General features: G+C 37.6%; 1 protein-coding gene across 2 annotated transcripts in view; it reads right to left on the bottom strand.

The window, feature by feature from the left end:
* Nucleotides 1-636: 636 nt before the first annotated feature.
* cpne2 (copine II) overlaps nt 637-12,896 on the bottom strand; it is a 38,229-nt gene continuing 25,969 nt past the window's right edge. For both annotated transcript variants that reach the window (XM_015017567.1, XM_015017568.1), the window contains exons 12-16: nt 12,299-12,353; nt 11,840-11,891; nt 10,622-10,755; nt 5,486-5,722; nt 637-1,724 (exon numbers count right to left, since the gene is read on the bottom strand). In XM_015017567.1, the coding sequence (XP_014873053.1) occupies nt 1,617-1,724; nt 5,486-5,722; nt 10,622-10,755; nt 11,840-11,891; nt 12,299-12,353 (586 nt within the window). In that variant the 3' untranslated portion in view covers nt 637-1,616. The remainder of the gene's footprint in view (nt 1,725-5,485; nt 5,723-10,621; nt 10,756-11,839; nt 11,892-12,298; nt 12,354-12,896) is intronic.

The raw sequence follows: 12,896 nt of genomic DNA on the forward strand, positions 1-12,896 counted from the left end.
TTTTTTGGTGGAAATTTACTTTTTTTCCCATTTACAGTGGCCCTAATATTGTGTTGTTTTGTGTTTCCTTGTGATTATTTTGACTATTTGTATTTTCTGTAAATTTTCTGTAAATTTTAGCATTTTTTTTATACATAAACACTCCCAATTCAATCTGTAAACATAATATTTTGTTTAAGGCTTTATAAACATCTCTAAAATGAGAGGAGTAGTGTTTTTTTGTGTGGGAGTTTTGTTAAATTTGTGTTGATTTAAAAGTCTTGTTTTGCATAATTGCTTTAGTGCCTTTGTTGGTTTTTTGAAAGCATTTGGATTGGAGGCTTTTCATTCAAAGTTCAGCCAATTCTGCTTTTCCTAGTAATTTATTACTTTCCATGTCTTGTTTTTCAAGTGTGTGCAAATCTTTTGCATTTCTTTCAAGATTAGTGAAGTTTATTTTGGAGATCTTATCATTTTGGATCTTATTTTTGCTCATTTAAAATCATTTTGCCCTTTGTTTATAATTATGTTTGCAATTTTACTTCTTTACATTACATCATTTTTGTGACATTTGCATTAAAGTTGGTTTCCATCCTGGTCCTTCTGCATACACATTCACTCCTTTTTGAAAATGAGAGCAACACGTTTGCTACAGACTCACAGCGATACACATTGCGGTTTAATTGCACAAGTCAGCACTGCATAAAAATTACATCAAACATGGCAGAAACGTTGGTTTATAATTTCAGAAACAGCGTCATAGAAATATACATTCGAAAAGTTCACACCCAAAGTTTCTCTGTACTTTCTGCTCATTCAAATCTCTTTGAATCGTATTTTTTTGTCGCTAAACGCTTTTCTGAGCTTTCATTAAATATTTTCATCTGTTTAAATATTTATATAAAAAAACATGCATTTGTGATAAGCTTTTGTAAACAATAAGGAAATAGTGGCAACATGCAGGATCAACTCAGGCAATAATAAATACAGAAATTGTGCAAAAGCAAAGAAAATATCTCCATGTTAAACAGCCCAGTGAGTTCCCACAGTTTCTACTCTGTGACGTTGCTACAGCAGCCACTGTGGCCTCATTCTGCTCACATTTCATCCCTTCCAGGAATTAATCCTCACCGCTCAGACAACTGTTGATCTCAACTTCCAAATAAAAACCTCTGTTTGTCGTGGCTGAGGAGATTCTTCTCTGTTTGGACTTGGGCTGTGAGTCTGCTGAACATGAACACAAAAGCAAACGACTTCCATCGCGTCTGCTACCTCATATAAAACCTGGAGAGGATTCAAACTGCTCGGCTTCAAGAAAGGATTTAGCACAATGGAGATCCATGGATCACACGGTCCCTGTCACATGACACACTGACATGCAAAATAGATAAATAAAAAACACATCCTGTTGTGTCAAGGTCATTTTTACCTCCCGTTTTTGGACACAAACAACATCACTTCTGTTGAACTCACACTTTAAACAGTCTTTAACCAGTATAAAATATGATGGCATGGATGTTAGAATGTTTTTTTCTGACATACACACTTTCATTCTGCACTGTTTGCCTGCAACAAGAACATTTTTTAGGATCTGTCAAGCTAATGTACAGCGAGTGGACTCTGGACCTGGGGGCGTCTCACTCCGGCGCCGGGTTGATGGGCGGTAGATTTCGCTGTTTGAAATACTGGGTGACCTGCTGAGGGAGCTCAGCCAGGACAGACTTGGCAAGCGTCTCCTTCGGAGCCTAAGAGGAAGGAAAAAACCACTAAATATTGTTGCTAAACATTAGATTCAGTGACCTCTACTGGCTAAAGTCAGGACTGCAGACAAAACTGAAAAACTACTTACCAAGTATTTTTGTCTATAGTTTCTAGTGCAAATATGTTCGTATGCTTGAAATAAGACAAAACTAATTTGAAAGTAGCTTTTCAGCAAGATATAGGAGCTTGTTTTAAGTCAATATTTCCTTAATATTGATGAAGAAGCAGCAGTTCTGCTGACAGATCTTTTCACTTGTAACATGGGAATAATGTCTGTTATAAGTTAAATAGTCTGCCAGTGGAACTAATACCTCATCAACAATATTTAGGAATTATTTACATAAAACAAGTTCCTTTATATTGATGGAAAGTTACTTTTAAGATAGGTTTGTCTTGTTTTATGTGTACTACCGTATTTGCACTAGAAACTACACAAACATACAATTTTGTGTTTTTACAGTGAAGCTGTGCATTAAGATTAAGATAATTAATATTTCATTAAGAGAAAGAAAGAGCTATATTTAAGAAAAACAGGGAGAACTTTAGTCCATTTATTTGGTAGAGATGTTCCCCCAAATACAAGCTGCTCTAATACAACATAAGGAGACCGTACATGGTAATGACTCATGATGAATACAAATGCATCACATTTTTTACCTTTATATAAAAAACATGACTTATTTAAATTGAGCAGTCAAGAGTTTCTCCTGCCCCAGAAAAAAAAACCTTCAAAGCTGACCTCAAATAATCCCCAAAACTCTGTCATTTTTTTAACAAAGTGAAGAGAAAACTGTGATACTATTGGTTCGACCAATACCTCCCATAGCTTTGTAGATGCATGATTCAGTTCTGGAAAATAGTCGAGAAGCAAATTAAAACCAATCTTTAGTTAAAGCCTTATTTTTATTTTTGTTACATGTCCTGTCTTTGGCACTTCTGGCATACCGTATAAGAGAAGATGGGTGCCTGCATGTGCCTGGGAACATCAGCTCTAAAAGGCGGCATCTAAAGACAGAATCCTAGTTGTGTTAATAATTGTATTGATTAAAGAAGGGAAAACCAGGGAAAACCCCAAAACACAAAAAACAACACAAGGTTGAACAAACTGCTGCACAAAAAGTACAAACAAGTCAAAAATCTAATTAAAAGCAGAATCTTAAACCCTAAAACAACTTTAAATAGCTAAAAACATAATCTGAAATGTTGCTATGTTTGTTAAAGCTTTCTATGAACAGATTCAGAGCAACTAAGCTTCAAGAAATGGATTAAAGTTTCTTCAAGTGTAAACTAAATTTATATCCAACCAGCTGAAATAAGGATGTGACTCAAAGTGGGTAAAAACTGAACCAGTATGAGAAGAGCAGACCTTAACATGTAGGAAAAAAGTAGTAATTCAGCCTTCTATGAAATGGCTTTTACTAAAATTAGGATCAAAAACAAAATTATTCTGATTTCTTTCTGAGTATTAATCAAAATCAGGCTCCTGCTGTTTCCTGACTGAAATGTTCCCTGATTATAGATCAACTTCTATCTGCGTGTCCACAACCTCACAGCCGCAAATTACCTCTTCAGCCCTGCTGCTCTTATTCTATAAATACTTTAGTTTTGAACCTAAAAGGAAAATCAGGAAGGTTAAAAACTACAAGAAGTTGTCATAATAACACTTATCTCAGTCTTTCTGATCATGGAAAACACAAATTAACCATAATTGGTCTAGTTTATAGAGCAAACATTTTCTTAAACTCAAACTAAGAAAAACTGACCTGCAAGTAACTTTTCAATAATATTGGATCTTGTTTCAAGTTAATAATTCCTTAATATTGACCAAAAAAATAATGTTCTACATGGAAGAGGGCCTCTTTAAAACACCGAGATTCATAAAGCTAACACATAAAACAGAAACCAAAAAAAGAAAATCATTTTAATACCACTGACAGATAAATTGGCCAGATTTCTTTAATTTTGGTTGATCAGCCATCAGCTGATATTTGCACGAGAAACCAATCTTATTTTTATCCGTAAAAGTCAGAATATCAACAACAGTCATCTCGCTGCTGCCACCTTAATGACTTTCAGACAAAAAAAATTGACCAAAATCGATACAGGCAGGTCAGGATTTTAAAAGACTGATGATCGGCAAGAAAACTGCAATCACTGAACTTCTACTTTGTGATATCAAAACTTGCTTTTATTTAGCCCAACATGAAAACTGAAATGTCTCAACTGGTCAAGCCTGCAAAAAATATTCTGCATTGACAACAGATTTTAATTAAAGAAAGAATTAACTTGAAAAACATACTCAACCTGCAGAAGCAACCAGAGCTGCATAGAATCGGAGCAACAGTCCAAGCAAAAGGAGCCCCGACAAAAAGCTGCGCTTTTCCATATGAAACATTTCTTCAATTGGTCTTTAATAATATCCCAGTTGTCAGATTTTTTGGTTTTCATTCAATGTGATCCATCATCATGAAAATGGACAGAAGTTTGTGTATTAAATTTTATAACATAAAGGTCCGTTTTTAATCACTTTGTTATACAAACAAATTTAAATGCAACTGGAAGGCGTATCTTTTTCCCACTGTCATCACTCCATCATCAACAATAAAACACCAACTCTGCACGTTCTGCGAATATTAGTAGTAGGTGTGGGAGTAAAGAACCTTTCTTCAGATTTATTCATTTCCTCTCCGTCTCAGATTAATTTCTGCCCCTTTCCTTTCACTTCATTTCTGTCTCTCGCTCTCCCACCAGGAGCTGGAATGAAGCCAACAAACATCGTCTGTTCCTCCCACTACACTGGAAGTTAGTTTGCCCACCGACAGCCCACACACACACACACACACACACACACACGCACACCCAGAAAAGTATGCAGAAAAACGACAAAAAACCCACTAATGAGTCCTCCAGCGGACAGCCTGGAATGAGGACGCTCCAGTGTCTCTGCTCACCTGCAGCACACACGTACAAACCTTCATTAACATAAACGCAGCTCAGAAAGCCATCAGCGCGGCGCACGCCTGCAGCGCCTCTGCCGAGGGCGAGATAACGGAGCAGGAACCCTCAAACAGCAAACTCTCTGAGCTCTGACTGTGCTGTGTGTGTGATAAAACATGAAACGAGGAGCAACAGGCTGCTGTTTACACTGCTTCGTTTAGTAAAGAACAGCTAAAACCGAGGCAAAATGAAGCTGAAACACTCAAACATTATTTGGTAAAAGGGTCATCAAACCCCACTGGGGTTGGTAGGTTTGAGTTTTAATCTAAATGTTTTCTTTAAAAGATCCAGCATGCAAAAAACAATTACAACTTAATCAACCAAGTGTTCCCCATTCATTTTGATAGAAGTTGTTCCTCAAACCACATTAAATACAGCAGAGTTGTAGACCGATTACACTGCAAAAACACAAACCTGTGAGAAAAAAACTAAAGATCCAACTATGTGGTTTCTTGAAAGCTCAGGTTTTATTAGCTGCTGACTTTTTGGAATAATGAGATTTTTTAATTATCCACAAAAAATCGTCACAATTTTTCTAAAAACTTTTCAGGGCAGCAGCAGCAAACTTTAGTGAGAATAATGTTGTTGTGAGTGGAAGTTTGCATTAATGGCTGTTATTCTGAAAAGCTGCTGCTTTAAGATGAGATTCCTTCAGAGTTTTATTAGTTAAAAAGTCAATCAAAGCTCCATTCCAGGTGAGCAGCTGAAGCCTGAGAAGAATCAGAAATTGCTATTAATCAATACTCACATTACGGAAATCCCTGAAGGGGACGAACTGCACGATGTCCCGGACCGCCTCCTCCCCCGTGTTGGACCTCAGGACGCTGGCGTCTCCATCCAAGAACTCCATGGCAGCGAAGTCGGCGTTACCGACACCGATGATGATGATGGACATTGGCAACTTGGAGGCCTGAACGATGGCGTCGCGCGTCTCATCCATGTCACTGATGACACCGTCTGTTATGATGAGGAGAGTGAAGTACTGCTGCAGACGGAGAGCAGGAAAGACGGAGAGCAGGAAAGACGGAGAGGAGGGAAGACAGATGGGGAAAAAAAGAGAGACAACATGTAAGAAATATATTTATTTATTTACAAAATCCTAAATTTGTACCTCAATCATCATTCTGAGCAAAGACTGCAGAGTAAATTCGATTCTTGACAGATTTGGTATGACAGACTTGTATTTTTTTTGCAGATGAAACCTGAAATTAAGAATTTGCAGGGCGAACTACCATGTAAGGCGACGGAGGAAATTCATACAAACTCAACAGATCATTGCTTTTTTATCTGGCATAAGTAAAACCTTCAAGATAACAGTTCTGTACTTAAATATTTTATTAATCAAATCACAGCCATTTTTATCCGTTTCCTTCCAAATTACATCAGTCAGTCCCTTTCGTTTTCGCGAAAATTCATCCAAAATCAACTAATTATTGCATTTTTTTGTGCTTGTGCATAATTGTGTTTAATGCAAATTTTCTAGTCAAGTGGTCAAAAACAATGAGTTTAAGTGATGCTAACTGCCACCTGCAAGTGGCAGCGCATCAAGTAAGCGCTACCTCAGCCTTACTTGAGCCTTACTTGATGTCAAGTTTGATCGATGTGGCGAGTAACAAAAACATCACATTTAACGTTATGTGTAAACTCAAATATTGCAGAACACCTTGCAAATACTTCTAAATTAGTACTAAAAATCTGTTATTTTGATTGCAAAAAAGATTTTAAAAAATCACAAGAACAATCCTGAAGGGAATTATTAATGTAAAAAGATCAAAGTTCTTGTATTTTTGTTGACTCTGACATAAACATAAACAGACATCAGCTGGACTTGAGTGTAACTGTGGTGTCATGATAAGAACAGACAATGTGAAAACACAAGCTGTCTTTACTTGGAAAAAAGTCACTTCTGTGCGAAATACACACACACCAAACACACACACACGCTCTGAAGTCTGTCTCATTAACGTGGTAGCAGCAGCGCTCATTAGAGAATCATTATCACACAAATACACAGGGTCGCTCACACACCAGGACATGCAGAGACCGCGTTGGCCCGCAGCCTGTGTGTGTGTGTGTGTGTGTGTGTGTGTGTGTGTGTGTGTGTGTGTGTGTGTGTGTGTGTTGGTAGTGGGAGCATCTCTGTGCGAGTTCACACTGTCTCCAGTCGCAGGTTCTCTCATTATGTGAGGAACAGAAAAGGCGAGGCTGAGCAGCAGAACATTTCTGCAGCCTAAAACCAACTCAACACACGCAGGTCCAAACACAAGCCCAGCAGGACGTCCAAACACACACACACACACACACACACACACACACACACACACACACTGCAGCTGTCCTCACTCACTGTGTTACTCATTCTTATGTTTGAACTCACTGTAATATAAAACAAGAAAAGGGTCTGCAATCATTTCCTTACAGAGACAAAAGCGTTCTGGCACACATCACACAAGCGAGTACAATTCTCTCTGCGTCTCTGTTCCCCACAGGCTGACAGGATGCAATTAGGGACAAAAAGCACCGTGGGAGCATAATGATACCCAGCCACTGCGCTCCTTTCAGATACATTCAGGAGACATGCTGCTTTATATGTAACCAGAGGGGGGGACTTTTTGCCATTTGTTCAAAGCTTCTGAGAGAGTGGCATATCTGCAGGAACATCGGACTGATGTCACCGAATCCTGGTCCAGAAGAAAACAGTTAAAGATCTGGGACGTGCTGAAGGTTTTGTAATCACCGGCTGGTAAGGTGACACAGGTGGTGATGCTGCTGAGATAAAGTCAGAGATCCATTTAGTCCAGGCGTCTGGAACCTTTACAAGCCAAAGAGGGGATTTTTCCCCTCAGTCCAGATAAATAAAAGTCATTTGGAGTCAAAGAATCACCATTTTATTTCTGTTTTTCAGGTTTTAAAACAAAGAAAAAAAAAGTTTATATAAAGAGGGATGTTGATGTTTGTGGAAAAAGATGAAAACCAAAAAAAGTTCTCAGTTTCCAACATAATGATGTGGAATTAAATTATCACTGATAGTTGTGCTGTTCTGCTGTGGAAATTCAATGCAAGATTTAATAACCTACAAAATGTGCTAATGGCAAATCAACAACTTTACTGTTATAGAAAAGCTGTTTATCAGACATCATCAGTGGCTATGCTAATAGCTTTAGCATTTGTAACAAACTATGTTGTGGTGAACCAGCTGAGCAGCAGATAGCAAGGAGGAGAAACGAGGGTGATTGACAGCACTAAGACCCTCCTCCTGGTTCTGATTGGTTGTTTCTGACTGAACAGTTTATTTCTGCATTTGGTATAGAGAGCACTGGGAGAAGCTTGATTTTTTCACAGATTACTGTCACAAAAATTAAACATAAAAGGAACATATTTTTTGTTTTTATAAAAGTTACATACTGCACCTTTAAGGACACCAGTCCTTGAAAACTGGACTCTGATCTGCAGCATACTTAACCCCACAGCTTCCTGTGTCTCCACTCAGAGAACTGGACTCAGATTATAAATCTAAATGTGTTTGAATCCATCCTGAGCTGAACCTGAGAGGACGAACCAAACTGTTTAGCTACATATGTGTTTTCTGATGAGCTGGCTGAGACTGACAGATTTAATCATCCCTGGATCCAGACAATGAATTTAAAGGAGAAAATGAGGCTTCCTAATCCTGCTGTCAGGCTAAAAATATATAAAAAGAAAAGCCTAGTCAGAGTCTCAGCTGCAGAGCAGTGTAACAACGAACAGGATGAGACTCAGTGCCAGCAGCCAGAGATAACAGATGCACTAACTTGTTTGTCCCCACAGCAAAAATATTGGATAAATAAGGAGTAAAAGCTCCCTGGACAAAAGTGCACCACTGACAGCTTTTGTGTTGCTGGCTAGTAAACAAAACAGTGTCATGTTTGCTTTTCTTTGGTGTGATTTGCCCAGAGATATAACACTCTGGTTATTAAATCAAATAAAAGGAAAAGAGAACAAAGCAAGAAAATCATTGCAGAAGGCTGTATGAAGAACAAAACCGTAGATGCCTCTCATACGTATTTGTATTTATATTTGGTGGATTTGAGCAGGAAAAGGTCATTTCATCTGACATATAAGAGCATGGATCGATCAAACCTGCAGGATGATTAGATGGAACAAATGAACTGTGAAAAGATCAGGACTGTGTGAACTTCTAATCTTTAGACCACTGTAAAGAGTGAAAATCTTAATGGCGCATTAAGAAGAGAAACTCTGGTGTCTGTGAGGACGAAGGTGCAAACACTGGAAAAGTGTCTGCAGAGACGTAGAGACTCTTATTGTTAATAGCTATATTTACATCCAATTGTCACGTGAATTTTCAGTGGAGTTTTGAAATGTTTCAAAAAGGAAAAATGCGAATTAGGCGTGCCTAGAGAGAATCAATGAGGCTACACAAAGCGTGATGTCATCAGATGTTGACACTACACATGTAAACAGGAAGTAGGGCTGCAAACCAGCATGAGAAACACACCTCAGAAAGAAGGAGAGAACCTTTCCCTCCACGCTGGAGTTTGGTGCCTCTGAACCCAGAGATTCACCCACAACCAAATGTATGACATCGGCTACATCATCATTTATTCCATCTCCTCTTCTGCACATGAACTGTTTGACAGAAACAGCCAAAAAAATCACCTCAAGCTAGCATAAAAACCTTTTATCTGAAACTGAGGAAATCTTTTCGGATTTCAACGTTTCCACCCAGCGTTCTCAATGCAACAGTTCAAAATATGCATAAAAAACATTCAGGAAACATGGCTGATGTCAGGCTGTTAATGGTGGTCAGGGACACACTTGTATTTTTATTAATAAATCTACTAAACACTAAAAAACTACATTTAGCTGTGATCATTTCTTACTCTGTCCCATTTCACCACAAAAACCTGTGAAAACTGTTTTTTACTCGGCTCTGGTAACGTGGAACATGTAGCAAAAAGACTGGAAATCCATTTAACTTATTTTATTTTGCACTTTCAAGTCCAGACTGTGAGATTAATTCATTAAATTATGATTATTTTTTAATAATTATTTGTATGGCATTTTAATTGTGTAACTATTTGTAATTGCTCTTTGCTGCCTCTTCGTCAGGACTCCTTTAATAAAGAGGTTCTTAATCTGTGGGACTTTTTAAATAAAAAATGAAAATAAAAACTGTTTGAAAGGAAAACAGGATATCATCTGCAAAAAAAGAACTTAGTAGTGAGTTTCTCCACTAAGGCATAAATACATTGATGTGTTTCTAAAACAGAAGTGGCTCCATTTATTGAAAATGGATCTCCAGTCTGAAAATGTTCCTTCCCAAACCAACCCAAAACTTTTCAAAAGAGTTTAGATCAGGATGGTCCAAAAGATATTCTCCCAGAAGAAACTAGAACTGCTTTGGTTAAAAATAAAATAAATAAAAAGTGTTTTCATACGATCTTTAACCCTTGTGCGTGTGAGGACTGAGGCAACTGGTACAAGTGATACGGGTGTGGGGTCGGTTGGCCCCATTTGTAAACACAAGGGTTAAGAGAACCTTCTGACAAACATAAAACTAACTTTAAAAATAAACAATCCAATTCTCGTTCTAATAATACAGAAGAAAGTTTGAGAATTGCCTGTTTGAGCAGAAAAAAAATCTCCATTTATAGGTAAAAATCCCACCTGGACAGCGGTGATAGACAGGTGTGTTGACAGAGAAGCAAACTGTCACAGACTGAAGCGATGCCTGGCTGAATTTAGACATTTTCATGGCTCTGGTTTCAGCAGCTGTCTGGGAACGCAGCGCTCAGCCAGAGGCAGAGAGCTGATCCCAAAATGCTACCTGAGTTTTTGTACATCTGTAAATATAAAACAGTACAGCTGAGCTGCGGCTACGCACCGCTGCTTTCTCCTGCTGAAGCGCCTGAGCGGCGAAACGTGCGACGTGGCTGATGATCGGAGCAAAGTTTGTCGGCCCGTAGAAGCGGATATGAGGGAGGCAGGCAGAGTACGCCTGGGCGATGCCCTCCACACCTGAACATGCAGACGGGAAAATTAAACCGTTAGAAATGTGGAAAAGATGCTTATAATAACTGTTTTCTGCCTCCTGCAGCTACAAGTGTCTGTGATTTGGAGGTAAATTTAAAACTTGCACTGCTTATTCGGACTGCAAAGTGTTTATTTTTTCATACAGAATTTTTATGTTTAAAATACAGATTTAACAATTAAGCAGACGTTTGAATGTATTAAAAATAAAAAATTTTAATGCAACAGATTCATTTGTTGCATGTTGTAAGTGAGATTTAAAGTTTAATATACCAGTTGTTGCAGCTTTTTGTGGTGATAATTCAGTAGAATGAACTAAATCCGGATCCGTCCAAACAAATCTACTGACCCTTCGACCTTTGGAGGCCCAAGATTTTAGAAGCTGAGCAACGATTCTGAAGAAAACCCAAAATAATGATCCGACATTTAAATATAGATTAATACATTTAAAAAGGATTAATCATCATTTAACCGAAGCATTAAGACTCAAAAAAGCAACTTGCTGAAAGATCAAAAGATAATATTTTGTATTTACATGAAAAAAACTTCAATAAATATTTTCTACCCAGAACTCCTCAAGAACCAGTTTTATCTTCATCTGGTTCAAATTTTGTAAAGAAAATCTCCTATTAAGAAACTTTTCTATCCAGTTATCAGTTAATCTAAAAAATAATCATCAGATCAGCTCTACACTGTTAAGTTGAGCTGATTTTCTACATGAAAGTATTTCTTTAGCTGCAGATGCATCCTTTGCTGCAAATGGTCAAACATACTTGAAAGGAATGCTACGTTGCTGCATTTTAGGGAAAAAAGTTTATTTTCTTATTTTTTAAAAAAATGACTAAATTATTTGTTTATTTGCATATTCTAATGTATTTCTAATATTATATAAAAAGCCTAAGTGGTCAAATGAAAAATCTGGAGAATGTGGCCATTTTTTATCCAATTAATCCATTAATCAACATAATTATCGATTACCAAAAATTGTTAGTTGCAGCCCTATAATGTATGTGAAAGATAAATCAAGTAGAGCTTTTTTTTTAATCCACAAAAAATAAAATAAAAAGCTCACCGTAACAAAAGGGATTAGTGGGGTTGAAGTTGATGGCAAATTCATGTGAGACCTGCAGAGAAATAAAAAACATGAGCTGATGGTTCATCCTCCATCAAACTGGAGAATATTGTTAAGAAATATTGTTCATTTCTCCCACACCTTCCACCTTCCTCCCATCATGTCTCTGTGTATGGCTTCTTTGTCCTTTTCATCATCTCAGCGCCATGGCAACACAGATAGGTTGACAGTTGCGTAATCATCTGAATATGCATGTACGATGTGTATGATGTTATCTGCGTATGTATGTGTGTATGATGTTATCTGCGTATGTATGTGTGTGTGTGTGTGTGTGTGTGTGTGAGGTGGATGTTTATAACAGGATGGCTGAAAACCCGCCCTCGCCTCTCTGCTGCACACGTTTTCTGTGTTTAGCACACAAACAGAAAATAAACTCCGTCCCCGTCCACACGTGTGTACCTTCCAGTCGGGTGGGAGTTGAGCTCCGAATCCCAGCGCAGGAAACATTTTGTCGCTGAGGAGGAAACCATGACAACAGATTGGAACATTAGTTCAGTCTTCTTGTCTTCTTTTTTTCCAATCAAATACAACACATTTAGACAGGAGAGGCAAAACAAAAACAAAACAAAACAGTAATAAGGTAGAAAAATCTAAATCTGATCAATGTTTACATTTCCAAAAAAGTTTTTTTAGAATAAGGATTTGCAAAAGTTTCAGATAATAAATCTGAATTAATTTTCACTCTGGTTAATTGAGTGAGCTTCCACCAGGCTGATTCATCCTCTGCTACATTTTCTAGATAATACCCAAAGTTAAAAAGTCAAATCTATCTAAAATGTATTGAAGCTTCCAAATTTGAGGAAAGATAAAAATTTCTCTCTTTTCGGCTTTTGGATGATAGAAAAAATGTTAGCAGTCCTACAATTCTTACAAAGATCACAAATGTCATTAACACAATAAATATGACTGATAAAACTCTAATTTAACTTCTGAGCTAGAAAATAAAGTTTGGTGTCATGACCTTTGACCTGTTGGTTCGGCGTCTTGCTTTATTTTG

Source organism: Poecilia latipinna, unplaced genomic scaffold, assembly GCF_001443285.1.
Source record: "Poecilia latipinna isolate Pla-1442-1.1 unplaced genomic scaffold, P_latipinna-1.0 Scaffold2161, whole genome shotgun sequence".
Taxonomy (NCBI): Eukaryota; Metazoa; Chordata; class Actinopteri; order Cyprinodontiformes; family Poeciliidae; genus Poecilia; species Poecilia latipinna.